At 50.3% G+C, this 25,092-nt stretch overlaps 1 protein-coding gene across 2 annotated transcripts in view; it reads right to left on the bottom strand.

The window, feature by feature from the left end:
• Nucleotides 1-629: 629 nt before the first annotated feature.
• fat4 (FAT atypical cadherin 4) overlaps nucleotides 630-25,092 on the bottom strand; it is an 80,994-nt gene continuing 56,531 nt past the window's right edge. The window contains exons 7-17 of one of the 2 annotated variants that reach the window (XM_037460776.2): nucleotides 21,245-21,425; nucleotides 18,823-19,073; nucleotides 14,265-18,614; nucleotides 12,745-12,849; nucleotides 12,077-12,384; nucleotides 9,906-9,991; nucleotides 8,964-9,143; nucleotides 8,361-8,485; nucleotides 7,031-7,248; nucleotides 4,757-5,018; nucleotides 630-3,357 (exon numbers count right to left, since the gene is read on the bottom strand). In XM_037460776.2, the coding sequence (XP_037316673.2) occupies nucleotides 1,415-3,357; nucleotides 4,757-5,018; nucleotides 7,031-7,248; nucleotides 8,361-8,485; nucleotides 8,964-9,143; nucleotides 9,906-9,991; nucleotides 12,077-12,384; nucleotides 12,745-12,849; nucleotides 14,265-18,614; nucleotides 18,823-19,073; nucleotides 21,245-21,425 (8,009 nt within the window). In that variant the 3' untranslated portion in view covers nucleotides 630-1,414. The remainder of the gene's footprint in view (nucleotides 3,358-4,756; nucleotides 5,019-7,030; nucleotides 7,249-8,360; nucleotides 8,486-8,963; nucleotides 9,144-9,905; nucleotides 9,992-12,076; nucleotides 12,385-12,744; nucleotides 12,850-14,264; nucleotides 18,615-18,822; nucleotides 19,074-21,244; nucleotides 21,426-25,092) is intronic. The other variant, XM_037460777.2, reaches the window with a different exon arrangement.

Genomic DNA, 25,092 nt, shown 5'->3' with positions numbered 1-25,092 from the left:
CCAATCTGATCCCCCCCAGGATAATATTCAATGCTCCTGAAGGTGCATGATATAATAATAATAAAAATACATGACCACCAAAACGATTAAATTTAATATCTAATTTCAAGGTGACAATACAAAATAAAAAAATGTCATGCAGGAAAGAATAAAACAGTAGTTTTTAAATAAATACTTTTTTTTATTCTGTTATTGGCTTTTTACAGGTACAAAGCATACACCATGTTATAGTTTTATCAAAAGTGGAAAATACTGATGTTACGTATGTAACACATGTAAAAAATAAGTCTTATTTACTTTCCCCGAAAGTAAGAACATACATTTCAGCATATGAAAATATCCATAAAAACACAGCTTACGTAATTTAAGTTAATAAACAGTACAAAAAAAAAGTAGAAACCATACGTGTCAAAATAATGGACAAAGACACCAACAACAAATGACTCCATGATTTCACATGAATGAAAATAAAATGTACACAAGTTCATAGTGTTTTAGTTGGGGACATGTTTATAGGATCCATACACCATCAAACGCTTGGCTGCTTTCTGGCAGAAAAAACGCACAACACTAAACCCCCCCCTCTCCTCCATCCACCTCTTCCCCCCCCCCCCCCGCCCCCCGTACTGAAATCCTCAAATGACTGTAAGGCAGCGGCCATGATTAATCCTCACTTGGAGCGTCTAGCCAGTCTTAAAATAAAATAATTTTAAAAAAGCACCACAATGGCCGTGACGAGAGGAAAAGGGATCACGCCGCTGGCGGGCGGGGGGGAGGGGGGTCGCACCGTGCGAGCAGAGCGGCGCCGACTTCCACGCCGAGGGGGCCGCGTCCCCTCAGCTGCAGGTGAAGCCGGATCAAACACACGTGCTTCCGTTTAAGTAAATTAGAAAAATGGACCCCAAAAGAAGACGCGGTGCTCGGGTAGTTTCCTTTCGGCCCGTGAGTGTTATCGAGCGTCTTATCGCTCGGCTGCGAACGCGACAGAAATGTTTTTAAAAGCCAAGGAGCGGCAGTGCTGGTAATAAAACACAGACATGTTGGATCAAGATAACAGGAGCGCAGCTTCGCAGTCACTAAATTCAATTCTTTTTTTTTTTTTTTCGAGCAGGTTTCGGTGTGAATGGAAACGTTGCGACGAGGCCCCCGGAGGAATGAATGCACGAACGTACAGTTGACTTTGGACCTTTAAAAAAAAAAAAAAAAAAGACTGGTAAACTATTCCCGAGGTGGCTCATGACAAAAAGTCCGTCACGTTACAGGCGCCACACGTCTGCCTTACTGCATTGAAAGTCGTCTTTTAATTCCCAATGAAGAGAAGAAACATGTAGTCCAACGGTCTCCTGAAATGTACAGTCTTCCTTTTTCATTGTTTCCGGGTCGAATGTCCCGAGGAACGCGGTAATAAATAGCCTCATACATATTGCTCGGCCTCCCCCTCGTTCAGGATGGTCACCGAGCCGTCCCCGCTGTTCATCTCTATGTCGTTTGCCGCCGCGTTCTCCGGCAGCAAGGCCAGGTCCTTGAACACGTCTACGTAATGTCCGAAGCCGGGGCCCCAGCTCAACAGGTTGTCCCAGTTGAAGCCCCCGGCGGCCTGCTGCTGGCCCAGCTTGTGGGGCAGCGTGTAGTGCTGCTCGCTGGGGGGCACCTGGGGAACGCCGGGCCCCCCCTCCGCCCTGCGACTGGAGTAGCGCCTCTGCTTCAGCCTCCCGCCGTAGTCCTCGTCGTCGGCGTCCGACTCGTTGACCTGCGAGAGCTTGGGGACCCGGGAGCCGTAGGACGCCGGCTTGTCCCGCTCGTACTCCATCTCCGAGCAGGTGAAGGAGTCGTGCGAGTCGCTCTCCGAGGAGGACTCCGGGGCGGGGATGCCGTCGGCCGGGTTGCGGACCCTCGACAGCGGCCTGCGGCAGTCCTCCTCCGAGCTGGAGCGCCCGTGGTCGGCGCTGCAGATGCTGGGGTTGCGCGGGCGCAGCGTGTTCAGCCGCTCCACCTCCTCGATGGACAGCCCCACGGGGGGGCCCGTCTCCAGGGGGATCTGCTCGATCGGCTGCTTGAGCCGACTGCCCGGCCTGGAGGCGTGGCCGTGGCCCGCCATGGTCTGCGGGCTCTTGCTGCGCCGCCCCAGCCGGGTGGCGTAGTTGAACATGGGCGGCGGCGGCGGCTGGCACATGTCGGCGTGATGGTGGTGGTGGTCCAGCGGGCTGCCCTCGCGGCGGGCCAGGTTGAGCTCCCTGGTGGGAGTGTTCCGGTAGAAGGAGGACGGCTTGGCGAACGGCGCCGGAGAGTGTCTGGAGAGCGGGTTCGGCGTCGGGCACGCCGAGTGGGAGTGGCTGAGCGGGGTGGACCTCAGCGCCTGGGTGTACTGCGGCTGATAGGTGTAGCTGGTCGCTCCGAGTGGGAGGGGCGACTGCCTGGCGAAGCCCAGCGGGCTGTGTCTCTGGATGGAGAACTTGGGCGTGTGGCTGCGGAACTGCTTGTAGTGCTGGATGATGTCGGCGTCGGAGGGGGCGATGCTGCTGGCGTTGTCGATGTCGTAGTGCTCGATGTCCGCCTCCGGGCCGCTGCAGGGCGCGCAGGGGGCGCTGGGCACGGTCTCGTTGCTGTGGGGGAGGTCCGTTTCGTCGTAGATCAGATAGGGGTTCTCCCTCTCAATGATGTCCGGCTTGGGGTTCCCCTCTGGCTGTTTCCGAACCGTCATGTCATCTCCGTACGGCGGGATGTTATCCGGGTCGTCGAACGCCACGTTCTCGCTGCCCTTTTTCTTCTTCGTCTTCTTCTTCTTCTTCTTCTCCTCCTTGGGTTTCTTCTCCTTGGGCTCCTTGGGCACTTTGGTCTTGTTGCGACCCCTGCAGTGGTTGCACAGGATCAAGCTGAGCACCACCAAGGCCAGGACGGTGGCGCAGCTGCCGACGATGGCCGGCACCGCCCAGATGGGGAGCACCACCTTCTCGGAGGAGGGGCTCTCGCTGCAGACAAACCCGCCGTTGTTGGCCGACTTGCAGACGTTCCCCGCGGGGCACTGGACGCCCAGGCACGCCACCAGGGTCTCGCAGCTCTTGCCGGTGTAGAACTCTGAGCAGACGCAGGTGAAGCCCGAGCGGGGGTCCGGCACGCAGCTGCCGCGGTTCTGGCAGGGGCTGGAGCCGCAGTCGCCGGGCGCGACGCACTGGTACGTGTACCACTGGTTGACGCACATCAGGCCGTCCCAGCACGGGCTGCTCTGGCACAGGTCGGGACCCCTGCAGCCGATCTTGACGGACGAGCTGGTCTTGGTCAAGGCGACCAGGCCGTGCTCTCCGGCGTAGGGCAGGTTCTCGCCGTTGTACTTCACGTAGGCCAAGCAGCCGTCGAACCCTGTGGATGGAAGAAAATAAACGGCTCAGATAACAGGAAGCAGCCGTCGACGGCAAACGAGCGTGCAGCGGCGGTCTGGAGGGGAAGCGTTTTCCGACCGCCACCGGACTAATTCTCCGAATGAACGCTGGTTTTCTTCCTTTTAAATAAGAGGGAATTGGAGCTATAATCAGAGCCAAAGCCGTTTTGTTTAGATGGGAAATTGGTTCAACATTAGGACCAAAAAAAAAAAAATTGAACTTGAATTTGAATTTAAAAACATCCATCGTTGGCCAATTTGATTTGATTTAAAGTTTTTCAAATGGTCAGAGCCCTTGTAGCTTAAAGACATCATACATCTGGGTTGAGTCAATGTGTCTGTGTCTAATTATATTTTTTCCTTCGCGTGTAGCCCAACAGCGCTGCCTCGCCGATTTAAAGCCTTCCCAGTGCAGATGAAATCTATTCGTGCCTTCCTCATTAGCTCTGGAACAGGCAGCGCACAACAGACGCACCTTGAGGAAAAGCTCGTTTCAGAGGCCGCCTGCCACAAGTCAGGCTACACGTCTTTTATGAATCCACAAATAAGTCAACATGCTCATTTTTGACCATATTAGTGCATAGTATTAGTTTACTTTTCCTCCCCTTAAAATTTACTGTATTGCATTACCTCCCTCTGGAAAACCCCTCTTTGACCTTTTACAAACATCAGATCTGTGATTTAAATCTCAACAAAGATGAGAGTCCACAGAGATCGGACGAAACCACCAAAAAGACCTCAAAGGAGGTTCTGAGACAAAGTCAAATTAAATCAGTATTAGTTATTTTGTGCATGAATGATACACTAAAAAAGAAACATTTATTTAAGTCATTTTAAACTCACAGAAGGTAAATCTAAGCAGCACCAAATAGGGTCAGAAGTTTGAGCTGCAGACTATAAATTCATTTGGGGAAAAAAAGGAGGTTTGTGCTGGAATCAAAGGGAACAGTATGTGCATGCGTACACATTTTTAGTATATAAGTGTTTGTTTTTTTACTTTAGTTTGTAAACACTGGGCGAGTTTCTTTGGAAGCTTCAGCATGACGCGACCCGTAAATATGCATGTACATTCCCACACATACACGTAAATAGTGTACATTCAACGAGGGGCTGAGAGGAAAACATCTAAACTGTGATTAAAAAATGACATACCTCTTGTCAATACTTTGAAAAAAAAATGTGCGAAAGAGACGTTATCTAATGGAACATTTGGGTAATTTAGGAGAAATCTACCAAAGCAAAAAGACAAAGCAGTAAAATAAACCTAAATGTCTTTTTTGGATGTTTGTAAAGCCTTGTTTTCCTGCAGTCAGTCCAATCCTACGCAGGAATTAAAACAACATTGTTAACTAAACATCCAAACGAGGGGGAGGGCCTCACCTGCAGCGGTCTTCTGCTGGGCGGGTCCCGGGGGGATCCCTCCCAGGGACAAGGTCACCACGCCGAGACCTCCGAAGTCCTGGGTGGCGTGCTGGATGACCCTGGAGTGGCTGCCGTCCACCAGCAGCACCGTGGTGGAGCCGTTCTTCAGCAGGTGGAGCGTGTGCCACAGGCCATCCGCCAGCGCCGCGTCCCCCAGCGTCCGCTCCACCTTCCCCCCGACGCCCGCCTCCGAGACGTAGTGGACGTTGCCGTTCCTCAGCTGTGAGCCGGGGGGACAAAGCAGGGATGCGTATGTTAGTGCGCACATTAAACCGCAGATGATAGATAAGAGGTGAGGAGATGGAGTGGATGAACTCCTTAATTCCTTAATTCCGCCTGCTGGTATAAATCGACTTAATACATTTCAGCCGGATGATGAACATTGTTCTCCGAGTAGGGCAGCTTCTTCTTCAGATTAATGCACTGGGCTTATCACGTCAGCGTCAAACATGAACCACGAGAGGAAGACTCCCCTCGGCCTTCACCCAACTCTCTCCCGCCCCCCTCCTGCAGCGCTCTCAGGATCCGACGCTGTGGTCAGAGATCGAAAACCAAGATGCGGCTCGTCGCTCGTGAATCTTTCTCCCGGCGCGGGACGCGCCGCCGTCAATCCCCGTCTCCCAGGACCTTTCGGGCCGGCGATGTTATTCGGGCCCAGAAGCCCGGCGATTAACCAACTCAGACGCAGTTCGTCCGAGCGGCCACTGGTGAGGGGGAAGGACGGCGCGCTTTCATCAATCCATCGAGCTCGCTCGGGCCTGGGCCACAAATTTGCGGCTTTTAACTGTGGATGGGAATCCCATAGGCGTGCTCCCGTCTTCGATGGAAAAGTAATCCGCGTTTTCCTCCCTTTTTCAGAGACCCCCAAAAAATCAGCAATGATAAGTAGCTTCCCGAAAGAATTGATTTAAAATGGGAAAAGCGGCCGGTGCCCCAGGCCAAAGAAAACTGCGCTGGAAAGCTGGGAAACCAATCAGGACGTTTATCTATTAAACATCTCTGAACAAGTTCTTTTTTCTTTTTATACGTCAGTATATATAGCTCAGACTCCACACACGTACATATACTGTGGCTATTCCCCTGCTGTTTTGCTGTTTCAGGCGTCATGGTATTTATAATACTTCCCTGGGCTGTTTAAGGAGCAGGAACGAGGATTCATAGACGAGAGGAAGTCTGACATATTACAGGGGGGAAGAGGACAAATGAGCGCTCAGGCCTCTTTGGGCAGCTGCCCAGGACCAGGGAGAGTGCAGAGGGGGGGTGTAGGGGGGGGTGCACAATATAAGTGAAGAAAAGGAGAATTGCACGAAAAAGGAGGTGGCTGAGTTTACCTAAAGGACACACACACACACACACACACACACACCCCTGCTGCAAACGCAGTAGATCAGGACCTCGGCTCTGTCGTCTCCAACGGGTGCATGATTTGATTTGTGTGTTGGCGCCGCGTGGAAACTAATCACGATTGTGAACTAATTATGACTTCACTAATGAGCCTTCTGATCCTGGCTGACGAGCAGGTTAGCGACGGCTGCCATGCTAAACTGGCGGCTCAATTAGCAGAGTAACAAAGGGCAAACTGAGCTGAATCTCCTGCTAGGACGTCTGGTTCTTTTGACTTAGGAGGGGAGACTGTATTGAAATGTCCCCCCCACACAATCAATTAGAATTTGGTTACAAATTTCACTGCACGTATACGTTGACCCCGATTCTCCATCGGACCACACAGGTTTAAGAGGGATTGAGCAATAAAGCTCTTAAAAAGCTATAAAGTCAAATAGTTCGAAGCTCTGTTTTTTATCTTTGGCTTCATACAACCTTAAAAAAAAAAAAGATTGACGAGAATAAACAGCAGAAATACAGGAAGTAGAAGTGGGCGGGACTTCTACATACCTAAACTGAACTGTATTCATGTGTGCATATTAATTTGTTTTAGTAGGAAGCCTTCCTATTGTTCTTAACCTTATAGTGTCTGCTACATTCATTGTCTGCTGTTGTCTGCTAAAAAAATCTAAACTCTAGACTTCCTCCCATGACCACTTCCATAAAATGTTTTTATTGTGAAACCACGACTCGAGGTGCTGCGATTCATTATCTGAAGTTCAGGGTAGAAAGCATTCTGGAAGAAAATACAAAGTATTCCGGAGAATTGGGACAAATGTACCAAGCGAGGCGCTGCGGTGGGTCCTTGTGACTCCTGCACCAAGTCAGCGTGCACCTCCTCCCCCTCACCTTCACAGTGGTGTAGTTGCTGCTCTCCTGCACGTGCAGCAGGGTGACGCTCTTGCTGCGCGTCCTGAACTTGACCTCCAGGCTGCTGGGGCGCGCGGGGTCGGAGGTCGCGCCCTGCAGCAACCGCCTCAGGAGGACGTCGCGCTTCGGGCCCTGCTTCAGGGAGTAGTCCAGGCGGCCCGTGCCGTCCATGGACAGGGCCGTGTCCGCCGTCATGTCTGCGGGAGGGAGGTGGAGAGCGTTACTAAGACCCGCCCCCAAGAATTCACACCGCGGACGACCCTCAGGGTCAAAATGATACTCCTCTACCTCACGGCTCCTCGGCTTCGTCTAACTGTGGCCACGGTTCGAACGATCATCGATCATGCTGGTGGCTTTTGGGGAGAAATGATTGCCGCTTTACCTGCTGTTTCATACCTGTGTACTGTTGGGATATACGACTTTATACAAGGCATCCGGGACACGATAGCTGGCTTTTTAAAGAGCTATTTTAAATAAAAAGTACTTGACCAATACCTGAGCAATGATGGCTCTCTGTATTCTTGTTGTTCTGGTTCTGTTCCCTTTATGGTCGAATGCACTTATTCTAAGTCGCTTTGCATAAAAGCATCAGCTAAATGATAAGATAAATAAGTCCCTGAGCTTCTCGCACGTCCTACTTTAGAACAACACAGCAGGTACTTTGCTGGTGGGTAAAAATGACTCAATTCACTGTAAGAACAAAGAATAAGATGAGTGGCAGCATCATTATATTTTAAACTCTTCTCTCCTACGTCCTGACCTCACTGGCTTCTTGTTTATTTGTCTCTTCCTGAAGAGGAAACACATAACAGAGAGAGCACGCATCCTTCTGTATTAGATGGAAAAGTGCTGTGAATCGTTTTCGTGCCACGAAGCAAGCCGCATAATTCCCCACGAGATCGACCCTGACGGGCAAACAGAAAAACCAAGTGCAGACTTCTCAAGCTCTTTGTTTGTTCCCAGTAACCGTTTGAACGTTTCCAATTGAATGTGGAATGGATAATTGGTAACAGTGTTTGACGTAGTGTAGCACCTCACACAGTAGCTGCATCTTTCCGGCGGTCTTCATCAGCCTCAAATGTCTCTCCGTGTGATTCTCTGATGTTGAGAATTAATGTCCTTATAACCCACTAACGCTTTGAAATAAAACGCATATGTGCGGCTGGTATTAAGCCACGCGGTGCGGTGCGATGACTCATCGTTCCGGGAGTGAAGAATCATAAATAATCAAGATGGAATATTCCTTTAACGAGTGCAGCCTCAGCGATAAAACTTCTAGAAAGGCGAATCGAATGCACTCCGTACTCACACTTCTCACAGAACCTGCCGGTGAAGCCGTCCACGCACTGGCACTGCTGCCAGGACCAGCGGTCCAGGCAGGTGCCCCCGTGTCTGCAGGGGCTGGCGGTGCAGGCTCCTTCCAGTCTCGGGCATCTACAGACACGACGACAAACACCACGTCAGTTTGACAGGTCAGCCGCTCAGCAGCGGGGGAGAAGGAGGGGGGGGGGGGGGGGGGCGCCGAAAAAAGGAAGAAAAAAAGGGGCCAGATGAGCTGTGATTTTTCTCTCCCGTGCGGCTACATAAAAAACTGCATAAAGAACCCCGAGAGGATTAGCATATTAAAAGATCTGTTCTAGCCTCACTATTCAGCAGCGATCTCCGGAATTCTGCAATTGGTTTCCCCCCCCCACCCCCGTCAAATAATCTACCGTTTGTAATAAATAAAAAAAAAACATCTTTTTAAAAACTCTGGCGAGCGTCTGGGAGTGTGAACAGATGTCCCACAGCGAGAGTCGAGGAGGTTAGAGAAGACGGACAGATGGGAAGAAGAAGGAGATGATGGAGAGGGGGTGAAAGCGGGAGTAAATGGGTGGCGGGAGGAGGGCATGAGGGAGGGGGGGGGGGGGACCTGTCAAGGATGCCACGCGATGCCAGCGCCTGACTGGGCTCCAGCGGGCGGCCGTTGACGGCGAACTCCATGATGCAGCCGACAAAGTCGTGGGTGGCGACCTGACCGCGGCGGTGAAGGACGGGTTCTATTGACCCGACGCCGCCGACCGAGAGCCTGTTGGGCTGCACGTCCAGGATCCTGCACACACACACACACAGACAGAACAGTTAAATGCAGGCAGACACAAAAGTGCACATGCACACAAATCAGAGACGCGCACACAATGCGACAGAAAGACACCGCGGGTCAGCAAGTTCCACAACAACAGGGTCCTGAGACCCTTACAAAATAAACCTTCTGCTCTCTCTCTCTCTTTCGCTCGCTCGCACACATGTGAAGCGTTGAATGTTCACATCACAGCGCCGTGTGGAGGAGATGGCGACCCGGCGATTCAAAGACGGCTTACATCAGATATCGTAGATTTGCAATCATTTGACTTCTTTCATCGGTGCACAGTAATGTACGTGTTTTGCATTTTTACTTTTACACTGTATAATTTGCATCCATCTAGATAAAATGAGCAAAAAGGTAAACAAATAAAGAGTGTACGTTCTCCACAGAGCTGTGATATGTTCTGCAGTCCTTTCACTATTGCAAGGAAGGGATAACAAACATAAAGATTTTAGTTGCAACGCGCACGTAGCTCAGCTGTGGGAGCAGAGTCAAACTCAACAAACACATGGGGTGCATGAACAGATCTAATGAAGAGAGCTTTTGTCAGACTATAGCGGGGCAACAAGCAGCTAAACGATGCTAATATGTTCTCACAAAGTGCAGAGAACCTAATATGGAAAATGTCCTTGTGCGTTGAGTACCTAAAACTGTCAACGCGGTTGTATACAGCTGGATCACAGAGACGGAACATCTGTGTACTTTAGGAGGGGGGGGGGGGTTTCTCACCAGTCCGTGTGCACTGCCACATTGCTCACGGCGCAGTAGCCTGGTTCCTGGTCGTCACCACACAGGTCCACCGTCAGGGAAGCAGCCTTCGTGACAAAACACACACACACACACACACATGAACATCACGGCAGAGTCAGTCATTGGCCTGATGGTACGTCATCTTTTGGAAGCGACTCCTGAGACTGGGGGTGACGTAGTTGGTTGTAGTCGCTCCGTTTCTCTTTCTTTATAATCACTTGCACGAGTCAGCGAGTGTGTGTCACTCGTGTCGCTTTCGATGCAAAGGTGCCGACGTTTATTCAGCCAGTAGGACACGGAGAGACTCACAGTACATGCACTAAATACACAAACAAACACAATATCTGCATTTTTTATATTACCGTAATTTGATTGTGTACACATCTTTATCACTGGAACCAAAGCCGACTTGACATCATCTCATGCACATCACGTTCCCTCCACGGTCACGCTTCAATCCATTCAGAGTCACTTCCAGCGCTACAGTCATTTCTCCCACAGCCTTAATATGAGTTTTGTCCACCAAATGGCATGCGGGCCAATTACTTTTCATCAATTCACCGCGCTGTTTGACAGACAAGCGGCATAAGAGAAGCCATACATTACGGTGAAACATTACAGTGAAACATTTCCTATTTCCCGTTAATGGTACTAAAGCTTTCGTCCAGATGTGGCTTATTCTCTCTCTCTCTCTCTCTCTCACCGCCCTACCAGGAAGAAACTAAATGGGCTGGTAAAGAAAACTGTCCGGTTTAGTGTGTGAAAGTGTTGAAAAACCAGCGCAATCACGCTCCACCTCTCCTGGACCTTAAGTAAACACGGACCACACCGGCCCGGATCTACGACCCAAATCACTCACGCGCCCTGTCGCTCGCAACAACGAGGCGCAGGACACTCTCTGAAGTACAAAGAACGTTGAATAAGCTCCTTTCCTGTGATCAAAGGCGCCGTGGCCTCACATTGGGGTTGAGATTGCACTGAATGGGTTCTTGCAGACATGAAAATCCCTTTTTTTTTTGAGGGCTTGGCGGAAATGTGAAGGAACCGCCTCTGGAGATCATTTGTTTCCGCCATGAGCGATTTTAATGGAGGCAGCGTTGCTTTTCTTGTTGTGGTGCAGACACGGAAAAAGAGATTTTCTGCTTGTTTCAAGTGTAAATAATTAATCTAACCAAAATCTTCACGATTAGCTGCTGGTGCTAATCAGCTACGGCGAGCCCTAATTTGCAAAACCTCAAAGAACACAACAAACAAAAAAAAGCTCTCTGATTAGATGATCTCAGCAGTGGTCACATGATCACACAAATGATCCATGTGTTACTCAAAGTCAATGTTGTGTTTTTGCTCTTTGCAACCCTCCTGATTGCTTGAGCAACAAAGATTAAATCAATGAGCAGTTTCCCGACTGAATCCCTCTGATAAGGTCAAACATATATGTCTACATATTCAACACATGGCCTATTGGATAAATTGGCAACCGGCTCTCCTGTTCTGAGCCAAACAAACTTCATTTTTCATCATTCATCATTCTTTGGATGAAGTCTATAGTTAGTGGAGTGGTACCGTTGTGCTGCCTCTGAAGCGGTGCGTGACCTCGTCCGTGACCTCGTCCGTGAGTTTCTGTCTGCTTTCGAAACATCGGCTCGGATGAAACCCACCGCCGAAGTGACCCCCTCCTCCCGTCTGCAGACACGGCGATCGGGTTCACTTCTCGGAGCCGTTACGCGCACGCCTCCGCACGGGCTGCTCGCTGGGCGCATGGCGTGGACCCAATCGCAGGTCTCTCCGACGTGTGCTGGATGCCGCCCCCCCCGTCTCAACGCGGACTACTTAACGACTCTAGCAGCTTCCTAAGAAACTCTGGGCGCACGGTGGGAAGTGACAGATTTGAAGTCCAGCGGGAGAGCTACATTACAGGAACTCTGACAGGGCCGGTTGGATTCTTTACAGCCCCCCCCCCCCCCCCCCCTCTTCCCTTTGCCAGCAACGCAGGGGCATTTGGGATCCTCCTACTGTAAATCACAGCGAGCGATAAAGTACAATTACAAACCTCAAAAACCATAAGCTGAGCCCCCCCGTGGTTTGGAGCTTTTCTCTACGTAGCCCATAAGAAGTATTAATCCTTCCAGCATTCAAACAGACGCTCTTACCATCCCGGCTCTCCTGGCGATCACTGTGTGGAACTGCCCGTCCGAAACTTTTATCATGGTCATCAGTTTATAAGTTCCACTTCCCAGGTTGAAGGAGAAGCGCATCCGTCCCTCCAAGATCTCCAGAGCCAGGAACTCGGCCTTGTCTCCGGTCTGGTTGTCGTGGTTGTACATGAGCAGCGCGTTGCTCTTCAGGGTAGCAAACTTGATATAGATGTAGTTGTTGTTGGGATCCAGGGACGGAAACTCCATGTAGGAGAGCTCCTCGAAGCCGTAGCTGTTAAGTTCACAGTGTTTGCCGAAAACCCCTGAGGAGGGAAACAAACCCAAAGAGGAATCAGAGAGGAAGCCAATGAATGATTCACACGATAAAAATATCTACAGATAAAACAGAATCGTGATCAAGCGATATAAGTTCTTTATTTAGTTATAAAAAAGCAGACATTAAAGGCTGTCAAGTCATAATTTTAGCCTTTTTGAAAACTTAATTTTTGATGACAGCAGCAATAGAAATCGTGGCAAATGGAGAGACAGGATGAAATGTGTCCACATCCCAATTAATCTAGCATAACTTCATTTTCTTTAGCGAGACAGCACGACTGAAACGTCTTGTTTTCTACTCCACAGAGGCTGGCCTATGCCCTGAAAGGTTTCCTACTATTACTTACCAAATGGACAATGACAGTAATATCCGTCCACCCGATTCTGACAGGACCCGCCATTAAAACAAGGGTTACACTCACAGTGATTGATGATGGAATCACACGTTTTGCCTGGGTTCACAGAACAACACAAATTAAAATGGATGAGGTGACAGACAACACAGGGAAACCCCGAGGGGACCACAGTTCACTTCCCCCCACCAGGCAGAGTCATGCAGGTCTTTCATCACCTCACAGCTGAGAAAAGAAAAAACCTGGGTCCAACAAATCATTTAAAGTTTTACCGTCTGTTTGAAACAATCGTAAAATATATAATATGAAGCTGTATTGTCATCTGTTTTGGTGCAGTTTCACTTATTCTAAAATGTTTTTTGACACAAGTGATGCTGTTGTGGAATAGAAACGGCTTGTCCAAGATGACATAATTTGATCCGAAACATCTTGAAACCTTCATGATCTCACTCAACTGGCAGAATTGTTTCTCACTAAGAATAATCGTCTTTTTCAAAACTCGCTGAAAGATCAAATAGTGTTTGGATAAGGCTGTTGTTTTTGGTTCGCACAAAGACAACCGTTGCAATGCATATGGTAACATCGTGATAAAAGAACGTGACAATGACGATGCAGATAATGGACAGGAGCGAGACAATAAATGATCCATGCACGAATGAAGAAAAAAAACTGACAATGAACCTGAAGCGAATAGTTTTCAGGTTGTAAATCCGCACACAAGTCGCTTAATGGAGAACGATTCTGCTGCCAAAAAGCAGGCGGGGAAAACAGGAAGTTGAGAGTTCACTGTGAGACCATGCAAACTACTGTAAGTCAATAGGTGCACTTCTTCAGCAGGGTCATTTATCTTGATAATTTTCTATCGTCATAATAAAAAGGGACAGTAATGACTTGACTTGAGGCAAATTGTCTGCCACGGCCGCTTTGAAAATGTCTTTCAGATGCTGAAGTCAGCGGCTGGACAAAGAATAGGATTGAAATGACCGTGCTAAGTAATTGCACTTAAAATCCGCTCCCATTTGGTTACGGGTAATAACGCAGTGTATTCATTACAATTGAAACATAAGAAGTCCTGATTGGATCTTTCATAAAACGGTTCCATTTGTCATAAAACTCGAACCAGAGGCGAATGAGAAAAGCCTTAATGCAGAAATCTTTGTGTGTCCAGTTGGATTAAAACGCTATCTGTGTGTGGTCATAGCTGCATGCACATGAAGGCCGCAGTGAAACGCGATACCGGTGAGCTGTGTACGGAGTCTACACTCGTCCTGACACGGGTCAGCTTCAAATCATCCTTTTTATTAAAAGCAAACATGGAGTTGATACCCCCCAACTAGTAATCCAAAAAACAAACTGTTTTTGGCAGCCGTGCTTGATAAGCTATGGCTGCAACACCTCTTAGAAACATTCAGAAGAAAATATTTTCCTTGGACCCAAAGTACATTATCTTGAGAGTGGGTGTCCCCATACGTCCCCTCACCCCCCCCCCCCCATGTGACTTGCGTGTGCAGTACCTGCGAAGCCGGAGTTGCAGAGGCAGTTGAAACCGCCGGGGAAGTTCTGGCAGAGCGCCCCATTCTTGCAGGGGTTGGAAAGGCATTCGTTGACATCCCTCTCACAGGCCATCCCCGTGAAACCTTCAGGGCAGGTGCAGGAGAAACCCCCCACCAGGTTGTGGCAGGTGCCGCCATTGTGGCAGGGCGATGGCTGGCACTCGTTAATGTCCGTCTCACACAGGCCCCCGGTGTAGCCCGGCCTGCAGCTGCAGGCGTACGGCTGCAGGGGGTGGTTGGAAACAAGGATCACTGGGACGCTTTCCTCTGTCTTCATATCAGGCCCGACACTGAGACGCCGCTTGCAGCTGCCCCCATTCTGGCACGGGTTGCGCGTGCACGGATCATGGTCCACCGCGTCTATTTGCACCCCGCTCTGCCTGTATAAAATGTCTTTGATGCTCTGGAAGAATGTGGCCACGCCACTGGGGTTGACATATTGTCCGTGGCCGCGTTTCACAGCTGCCGTGATGAAAGTCTGATTGTTGAGTTCAAATGCTCCGTAAAGCAGCACCCCGGTGCCCAAGCCCGCCAGCTGAGAGTTGGCAATGCGCAGGAAGCTGAGGTAGTGGTTGGTCAGGAAGTTTCTAACTCCTTGAGACTGGAGTCGAATGAGAATGCTGTTGTCCACCGTGGCATTTGTGAAACCCACGAAGAGGACTCGGGCCGTGTTGCTGACCGAACCGTGGACGCCGTCGCTGCTGCGGATGGTTAGTTCGAAAGTTCCGTCCGTTGAGCGCGCTTTGGAGTTGAGGCTGCATGTTCCAGTCGGGATGTTAAACAGGCCCGAGGACGGGGGAATAAGTGAGCAGTGGAATCTGTCCTGGATGTCGGGGTCCTGGGGTTTGACATCTCCCAAAGAACCCCCAGGAAACATGTTCCCGAAGTAGTGGACGAAAATTTCCACGGACCTCGTTTCTGAGGGGTTGTCGTTCTGATCGTTTATTTTGACGTGAATAGTTCCCGTGGAGGACATTTGAGGCACACCAGAGTCCTTGATCACGACAGAGAGGTAGAAGTTGCTAATCTGTTCCCTGTCAATCTCCCGACTGGTGGTCAACACTCCGGCCGGACTAAGGCTGAAGTAGCTATTGGCCGAGCCAGAACCGAGGAGGCTGAATAGGAAAGGGCCCTGGTTCGGTGGTAGATCCGGGTCGGACGCCGTTAGCGCCGTAACGACAACGCCCGCTCTCTGATTCTCCATCACCTCGGCGTAGGCGGCTGTCAGAGTGGGACCGTTATCGTTGATATCTTCCAGGTTCACTATCAGGGTGGTGCTCCCGGTTGCAGGCGGCGTGCCAGTATCCACAGCGAGAACTGTGAGATTGTACACAGGAGTGGTTTCTCTGTCGAGCTCCGCTGCCACCGACACCTGGCCGGTTTTCGGGTCGATTGTGAAGACATTTTCATCAAAGTCAGGAGCGATGGAGTACGAAAATCGGCTCCAGCTTGGGACCGAGTCTGAGTCCACAGCACTCAAAAAGGTAACGAGACCCCCGGGCGACAGGCTTTCACTAACCTGCACGTCGTACAGTTCTTGGGTAAAAACGGGGGGGTCGTTGGCATCAAGAATTGTGATGTTCACAAACACCTCGTCGATATCCGCCCCGCGGATGCTCCCGGCGTTCTTTGCCAAAACCTTCAGTGAAATCTTTTCCTCTTTCTCGCGGTCCAGACTCCCTGTGACGTAAATCTGGCCCGTTTTCCTGTTGATGCCAAAGCCCTTCTTTCGACTCTTACCGAAAATGAGGTAGTAAACCACTCCATCGTCTCCTTGGTCTCGGTCGCTGGCGAATACTTCCCCGACCACTGTGCGTTTTGGAGCGGCTTCAGATATTTCAAAGTAGTACTGCTTCGAGACAAAGCGGGGTACGTATTCATTGGCTCCCTTCAGCTGAATGTTGACGTTGGCGAAGCTGCAGCGCTCCTCGTCTGGGACGTTGAAGGCCTTCACTGTCAAATGGTAGACCTGCTTGGCCTCGTAGTCCAAGAAGCCCTGGGTGGTGATGGTGCCCGTGTTGGGGTCGATGACGAAGAGGTCGCTGTCCGACGACTGGATGACGTACGCCATGACCGCGTTGGCCCCCGAGTCGCGGTCGACGGCGTTCATTTTGACCAGGGTGGTGCCGCTGGGAACGTTCTCCTGCACAACGGGGAAGTACTCGTCGGGGTCAAACACGGGAGGGTTGTCGTTCACGTCGCTCACGTGCACCGCGACGGAGACGTAGCTCGTTTTAGCGATCCAACCGCCATCGGTGGCTGAGACTCTGAGAGCATGTTGCTGCTTCTCCTCAAAGTCCAGAGGGCGAGCCAGGGATAAGACGCCCGTCTTACTGTTAAGTGAAAACAGACCATCGTCGTTGCCTGAAGTAATATCGTATGTGATGAGGCCGTTCATGTCTTTGTCTTTGTCTCTGGCAGACAGAGTCCTGATGGCCGTTCCCACAACAAGGCTCTCGGATACGGTAGCCGAGACTTGGCTCTGCGAGAACTCCGGCGTGTGGTGGTTCTCCTCCGTGACGGCGACCCGAACGGAGGTCCGCGAGGACAGAGGAGGGTTTCCTCTGTCGGTCGCCGTGATGTCGATGAGGAAAAATGTATTCGCGTCAGACGTGAGGGAGGAGGCAACAGTGATCCAGCCGCTTGTTTTATCTAGCTTGAATTTCCTGGAGCTGTTTCCTCCTGTTATCAAGTACTCAACCTCAGAATTAAGGCCAAAGTCTTTCTGGTCGTGAGCTACAATTCTAATCAGCCTGGTGCCGACCTTGACGCTTTTGGTGACCGGGGTGAAGTAGCTCGATGAATTAAACTCGGGCGGATTGTCGTTGCTGTCCACGATGTTCACAATCACCGTCGTCTCGCTCATCAGAGGCTTCAGCGCCCGGTCCGAGGCTGTGACTATGAAGCTGTGGCGGTTTATATTAATGCTACTAGCGCCCGTCGAGTTCTGATACTTCAACTGCTGCTTCACAAATATCTCCCCGGAGCTGGCGTTGATTCGGAAAAACTCAGACTGGGACCTAATGAAATAGAAGATTTTGCCATTGAATCCCTCGTCGGGATCTGTGGCGGACACCTGTGTGACCAGGGAGCCCACCTCCGTGAGCTCAGGGTAGTCCAGATAGTAGGAGGGACGACTAAACCTGGGGGCGTTGTCGTTGACATCCGTAATAAATATGGTGACATCGGTGCTTACTGTCCAGCCGGAGTCGTGGGCCGACACCTTGACGACGTAATGGCTCGTGTCTTCTCTGTTAAGCGGCCTGCTTATTGTTATGTCTCCTGTGTTTGGATTGACGTTGAACGGGAGGCTGGTGTCAGTGATGGAATATCGGCTAACGGCATTCGAGCCGGCGTCCTCGTCTGTGGTGGTGACCCTGGTGACGGTGTAGCCCACCGGGGCGTTTTCGGCCACCGCGGCGCTGAAGATCTTGGAAAACCTGGGCGCGTTGTCGTTCAGGTCCAGCACGCTGATGAGCACGTTGACCGCCGTGTTTTTGGGTGGCAACCCGCGGTCGGTGGCTTTGACCCTCAAAGCGTACTGAGCCGCCTTCTCCCGGTCCAGCGGCCTGGTGGTCCGTATCTCGCCGGTCGCTCTGTTCACGCTGAAGCTGTTCTCCTTGTTTCCGTCGACGATGGCGTATTCGAGCTGCCCGTTGGGCCCGCTGTCCAGATCGACCGCAGAGACCATCAGCACCCGCTGAGGCGCGAGGTTCTCCAGTATTTCAGCGTGTAAGGGATCCTTATCGAACACCGGGTGGTTGTCGTTCACGTCCAGCACGGTTAGTTCCACTTTCTCGTAAGAGGAATAAGGTGGGAATCCCTGATCTCTGGCCTCAATCCAGAGGACGTATTTCTGAACGTGCTCGTAATCTAAGGGATGTCTGATGGACAACTCGCCGGACAGCTGGTCGACATGAAAGGCGTTATCCAGGTTGCCGCTGGCGACGTAATACGACAGTGGCCCTCCCCTCATAGAGGACCCGGTCACCGTGGTGACCACGTGGTTGGTCGGCTGGCTCTCCGGGAATGTGAACGCACGCTCCGTCAGCTTGATGACGGGGAAGCTTCCTCCGGTGACGAAGCGGACCGTCACCGTGGTCGTGTCCGTTCTGGGGTTCGCGCCGCCGTCTTTCACTCGAACCGTCAGAGTCACTTCCGAGTTCCCCGTTAGCTTCTCATTGGCCGTGATCGCACCCCTGATGGGGTCGATCTTGAACTTGTCCGAGTTGCGCCCTACGAGGGAGTAGTGCAGCTGGGCATTGGAGCCTGAGTCCTCGTCGGTGACAGTAACGGCAAAGACCAGCGACCCTAAAGACACAAATTAGTTTTGTTATGGTCATTTTTCTTTATTTTAAAGATGCTAAGAATGCAAAAACCTGCACATAAACACATGTTAGCTGTGCTTTTTTGATCTACTTAAAAACTGGATGCCATGTTTGGAGGTGTTTGCTTTCTTATGTGTTCACTGAACTGAAGAAACAGCGGGACCCGGCGGCTTTCAAAGGCATGCACTGACCTGCTGCCGTGGAGGCGGGTATGTGGGTGACGTAAGGGTGGTGGTGGAAGCGCGGGGGGTTGTCGTTGATGTCGGCCACCGTCACCGACACGGTGGCGGAGCTGGACAAGCCCTGAGGCTGTCCTCCGTCTGTTGCCACGACCAGCAGCTGGTAATTGTTCCGGTCCTCTCGGTCCAGCAGGGAGCTGGTGATGATCTGCCCTGTGGCCGGGTTGATGGAGAACTGTCCGTGTCCTCCGCTCAGACTGTAGCTGTGGGGAGGAAAAAGTAGGACAACTTTCAGCGAAAGCTCTGTGAATTTGATGAAAATGAAGAACTAACTTGTGAAAACATTCTCCAAAGTAATTTTCATTTTTGATTGCTTTAACACTCATGTCTATTGGAAATCTTACAAGGTTGAACTATACAAAGTAAAATTAATAAAAACCTTTCAAAAGAGCCGAAAGTTGTGTCTTTATGCTCCAAATAAGGCAGAAAAAATATGAAATTACACTATCATTCTTTTGTTTCTTAAAATTAATTATTTTTAGTGGTGCTACTTTAGCTTCTGCAGTGTGTGCCCATCTGTTCTTGATGATAATGTTAAGAATGACCAATGACCGTGTAATGAGTAATTCTTCTGAAACTGTGAATCCGAGACTGAAGGCTCTTTTTAAATATTGTCCTTTTGTGGCCTAAAGAGAGCGCTATTTCTGCCTTGACAAAAGCACATTTAATAGAAGAATATGCCCCCGTGATGGTCACCGCTTTGTTTGGTTAACGGACTGATTGCATCGACTGCAGCTGCTCTGCTGAGTGCTCACAGGGAGCCACTGTGGTTCAGTCCGGAGAACTCAAATAAAAAATACATGACAAACAATACCAATGAAAGACCACATAACACGCGCCTACTCTGACTGAGGGGCCACAGTGTGGGGCGTCCAACCTAATATCGTGTTTCACCAGCAGGACCCAGACGTAAATGTAAACTGACACGTCCATGTACACACCAGTGCATATTTTGAAAAGGGCTCCTTGAAAAAGCGTCGCCCTCCAGAGACGGGAGGACAAATTACAGAACACCGTGTGAAAGAGGAGACGACGCGAAAGCTTATTTGGACACCGTCAGCAACGTAAACTGTCACCAGACCCGAACACAGTCCAGAGGCTCGTCCGGGTCCGGGACATGCCTTTAATGGGCTGGGAGAGTCAAACTAATAACTGAAATTTACCAGTTCTGTTCTCCGTTGAGGGCCTCGAACCCCCGATGTGCACAACTCGTGCTGTCATTGGCAATTAACGTCCTCGTTATCGCGTTTTGGGAAACTGGAGCGCAGAGAGATACCCCCCAATGTGCACCCGGAGGAGTTAGGGAGGAGGGAGGACGGGTCGGACCGGAGTCGGTGTCCGGCTGGTGAGAGACCGGGCCAGGGGAGGGGGGGTGTGCAAAAGCTAAGGTCCAGCTCGAGAAGGGCGGCTGGAACAATGACTTTGGGCGTTGACTATAGCGCTGCAGTCTGCTTCTTAACTCCTGTCAACAACTGCGACGTCGGCCGGGAATTTCTCGAAGCTGGTGATGAGGTAAAAGGTTTCAGTGAAGGCGCGAGGAAAAGCCGAAAGCCAGTCCTGGAACGGCCGCGACACACGAGGGAACCGTAGCAGGGCGAAGCGGACCTGACTGCTTGCCGTGGTTACTGGATCCCGGGTTTGTTTGTCTCGTGCACCCAAAAGATTTTATTCTTGCGTTAATCGGTCAAATAAAGTAGAAGTTGGAATAAACCTTTTGTGCAAATTATCTACCGTTTCCTTCAGAAGTCCCTGGAAAAGCATAATCAAACTATGAGGTCATTTTTGTTTTATGACTTTTCTTTTTTTTCCTAATGTAATAGATGAAAGATGCAATTTCAGTTGTTAAGTGTTTTCAGAAAAATAAACCATTTAAAGATCATAGTCATTGTGATTTCAGTGAAATATCGTTTTGCACAAATAATGAATGAGCAGAAAAAACGGACCAACTCTTAGACGCAAGTTGGATGGATCTAAACCATGCACGGTACACATCTCGGTCTCAGCTATCTCGTTAGAGCATAACAAAAACAAAACATAGAGACAAGTCGATATTCTTTATCAGTGCAATCCAGACCTGTAGTGAACTGGTGTCTGCTGGGAAATGGGGACGGTCTTGTTAGTGTCTGGGCTCACAAGCCCGTAAATAGTCAAACTTTTACTCTTTATGTCTGTTTTCCTTTATTTTAAAGCATATTTACTTTGTCCGAAATGTTCTTTTAATATTTATTGTATTTTGATATTAAGACATTTGAAAGACTTTTTTGGGGGTCAAACATTTTTGAAAGAATAGAATGGAAAATCCTCCAAAGGGCCATTAGGAGAAGAAATAAACCAGCGTTAGGGAAGCCGATGAGTGCACGGGTCCGAGCGGTACCTGATCACGCCGTTGACGCCCACATCCGCATCGGAGCTGTTGACCAGCAGCACGTCGGCCCCCGTCGGGGCGTTCTCCATCACCGTGGTGTGGAAGGACGAGGCGGTGAAAACGGGCACGTTGTCGTTCACGTCGTCCACCACAACCGTCACCGTCCCCGTGCCGCTCAGAGACGGAGAACCTGCAGACGGGGGGGGGGAGAGAGGACACCCTGAGTGACTACGGCAGGAAAAAAGAAGCGAAGCAGAAGAAGCAGAGGACGGGACAGAAGCAGGCCGTCAGTGCTTTTTATTCCCATGGTACGTTTCCTAAACTGACACAATGAGGAATTCCCTTTCCGTGCCACAGTGAGCTGGTAAAGGAGGGGGGGGGGCGATTGGTAACATGTGAGCGCCATTAAGACCCAACATCTCTGGCTTTCGACACGCGGAGACTTATTGCACATGACTCGTCATCTGCACATTGAGGCGTTGGGGGGGGGGGGAGGTTCTCAGGCCGCCGGCTCTGGTTTCCATCGGGCCTCGTCGACGCAGCGCGGGGGCACATCAGAAGGGCTCAATGTCTCTGAAACCAAATCTTTCGGGCGTCCTTCCTGGGTTCCTCGTGGATTTAATTTCTATTCTAAGGTGCACGCCACTGAGCGAGTCTGTGGAATTCCGCTGAGGGAGAGGAGCTATTTTCAGCAACAATCTAACCGTTTTTCTCCCTCGGCTGGTGACAAAACAAGGCTCGCCCCTAGGAGGGGGGGGAGGGGGGGGGGGTTTAAATCAATAGCAGATGAAAACAACCCGCAAAGCAGAAATGACTGGAAGAAAAACTAAAAAGATTAAGACGAGTTCATAATCCGTCCTTGAAAGGCCTAAACACAAGTTCAGCCTGGGATTTGGGGACATCTTAAAAGACTTGGAGGTTATTTCAAGCTCTTAATGATTTGCATATATTTACATTGTTTAACAGGACGGGGAGCACCTGAGGACTGAGAGAAGTTTGGGATCTGCTAACGGTTCTTTTCCCAACCTCTAACTTGTAGTTGTTCCCCTCCTGCAGCTCTCTCCAGGAATCCATGTGTCAACTATAATACACCCCAGTGAAAACAATCACAATCCCGAGCTCGTGTCCCCCCCGTGCCTGTGATCTCAGCTCCTGAAAACATCAGATGCTTGAACTTTATTGGATTAATAAGAGATACGGAGAAAAAAAAAGATCTCCTAATGTGGAAATGTGCAAAAATCTAAACATCTGAGTCTGAGGCAGAAAAAGAGGGTGTTGAGGGGGTGTGGGGTCAGGAAAGAAAGCTTGAGGGACACGCCACGGATCTGCAGCTCAGCCAGCGCGGATTATCTTTTCAATTTAATAAAATTAGGGCAACACGCTCGCGAGATTTGTTTCAGATTCTTCTCACTTGGAAGTGAGATGGATTATCTTTCCCCCGGCCGCCTCCTGAGACAATTCATGGAAAACGACTTATTTCTGTCACACCATCAGTCTCCAAAAGGAAAGAAACATGAGCATCACCGAGGACCCGTTCGCTCTCGACTCATTGTCCAGGCGCTGGATGTTAACTCGAGCCATGTGAGCCACTAGAACACTTTGTTTGCAGACTTTCGCCAAAAAAAACCAAAAAAAAAACCTCTGATGGATCGCCATGAGCTTTGGTCCAGCTATTCGTGGTCCCCGGCGGATGAATCCAAAACTGAGGGGGTGAAGTCTAAAGGCAAACTAGGAAATAGATAAGATCTACGTACAGTTTATCACCTTGATACAAGCATACAGTTTGGTTCACCGAGGCGACAAAGCTAAAATAAGAACGTAACGTAACTACAATACGTCATTGGACTTTCTCTCCATTCAAACTCCTTCGGTCGCTCTGCGATGGGTTTAAAATTGGAGTTTATACATGTAGATGTAGTGTGCCCCCCCCCCCCCCCCCCCCGAGAGAGACGGGTCGGCGGGGTGAGGTTGAACAACTCAAGAAGTGTCCTAAGGAAAGAAACAAAATCCCCCAGAAGCTCTGCGGCTGCCGCTAAACTGCGCGGTGCCCGTGGGCAGAGAGGAGAAGGAGAACTCTGCAGCTTCTTTCAGGAGGCCACGGCCCCCTCCCCGCCCCTCCCTAAATGAGATTTACTGTAGCATCCCCTTGCTGCCTGGCCTTGTGATAATAAACAGACGTTGGACCTTGAAACATGCGTCCAGGTTTTCTGGTCAGAACAGAAGTGGCTGATGTGGGCTTTTCAGAATAAACACAGCCGAATACCAGAAGCAAATTAAATGACACAAACAGAAGTAAGAGTAAACAAATGCTTCGTCCCAAAAGGAGGAACAGAAACCATACAGCACTGGTCTTTGGAGAGCCGTGGGCTCCGCATCTCCAGCTGTAGCCAAATATAGACATGGTTATACTTCGAGGTGCTTCCGGTGTTTCCACCTTGACAAATATTTGTCATGAGAACTCTGCCTGTAAACAAATTACATTTATACAGGGGTCAAGTCATTTGGTGTCGAAGCGAAAAGAATTACCGGCTGCCCGAAACGCAGTCCCAGCTGAGTTTTGGAGAGCGAGGTTGTGTCATCACGGGGCTATTATGCAAACAAGCGACCACAAGCCACTTGGCGGGGTCACGCGTTCATGTGCGTTCATCCCGATCTGATCGACACGTGTCATCGTTCGAGGACGTCGTCATGGGAACAGATTAGAAGAAGCTCTGCCTCCTTCTCAGCTGATCCTCTTAATTGGTGATGGGACCCCAGTCAGCATGGTGCCTGTATCACTTTGAGCTAATCGGGCAGAGTGTGTTTGACAGCTAGCAGCTCCCTCAGACTGTTGTTGATCAAAGACGCTCCCAGGAGATAAGTGGCTTTGCGCACAAACGCCATTAGCTCCCGCCACTGGACGGAGTGGATGAGGAAAACAATTTGTTTTTGAGCTTCAAGCCAGCTGCCATGTTTTTCTGGACTCTTCTGTCACAGTAGTTTTCAAAAGCATTGTTTCCCCACTGAGAGCGGAAGCAGGGCAAGCTACAAGGCTAGCCCTCTGTGTGTGTGTGTGTGCCCTCCTTCCAGGCGTTTCACTTTTGCACAGGATGTGATGTCATAACCTGTTTACTGCCTCGGGAGAATGAACAACCTCTACCGCATGACCTTTTGACCTGCGTTGCGCCAGCACTGAGCGTTGCGGGGCTAATCCTGGGTAAGCCCACGCTGACCCCCTACCCCCCCGGACGGCTGTCGACGACGCTTCAAACGGGCCATTTTTCCCCATTTTTCCTTTCTCGCAGCATCGAGCGCCTTCCTAGCCTCATGGGGCTCACTGATATCACATCACCCCCTGGCAGCTGTCCCCAACCCCCCCCCATGCACACACAGACACAAAACCCGCTTTCCGATGCGTAAATAGTTCAGATGTATCTCGTTACATCGCGTGGGCCGACAGATTTAGTCATCGAGGAACACTATACCATGGCAGGTATGCAAATGTGTGTGTTGTTTCAAATAGCTGCGGGGAGGGGGGGCGCATTTTGCCGCACGAGTAGCTTGTTTCCGATTCTTACGCGCTCCCTGCAACGGTGAGAAAAGTGATGTAGAAACTAATCCCTGTATTTGAGGGGGTGGGGGTGGGGGGACTCAACAGGAGAGGAATGAGTGCAGAGACAGTGCCAGCGTCTCCTGCAAGCGGCCTTTCGCTGGAAAAGCCGAGGAAGGAGTGTCAGGGTCGGTGATTGAGACACCGGAGCAGAGTAAATGGGGGGGGGGGGGGTGTATGGTGAGGAAATATAGGCCTAAATTTGGTAGCTCACAATCTGGCCCACTGCTATGTGACAAATGACATCATTTTGCCTCGGAAATTTTGC

Source organism: Pungitius pungitius, chromosome 2 (assembly GCF_949316345.1).
Source record: "Pungitius pungitius chromosome 2, fPunPun2.1, whole genome shotgun sequence".
Classification (NCBI taxonomy): domain Eukaryota; kingdom Metazoa; phylum Chordata; class Actinopteri; order Perciformes; family Gasterosteidae; genus Pungitius; species Pungitius pungitius.
This window is presented reverse-complemented; position numbering and strand designations above follow the sequence as displayed.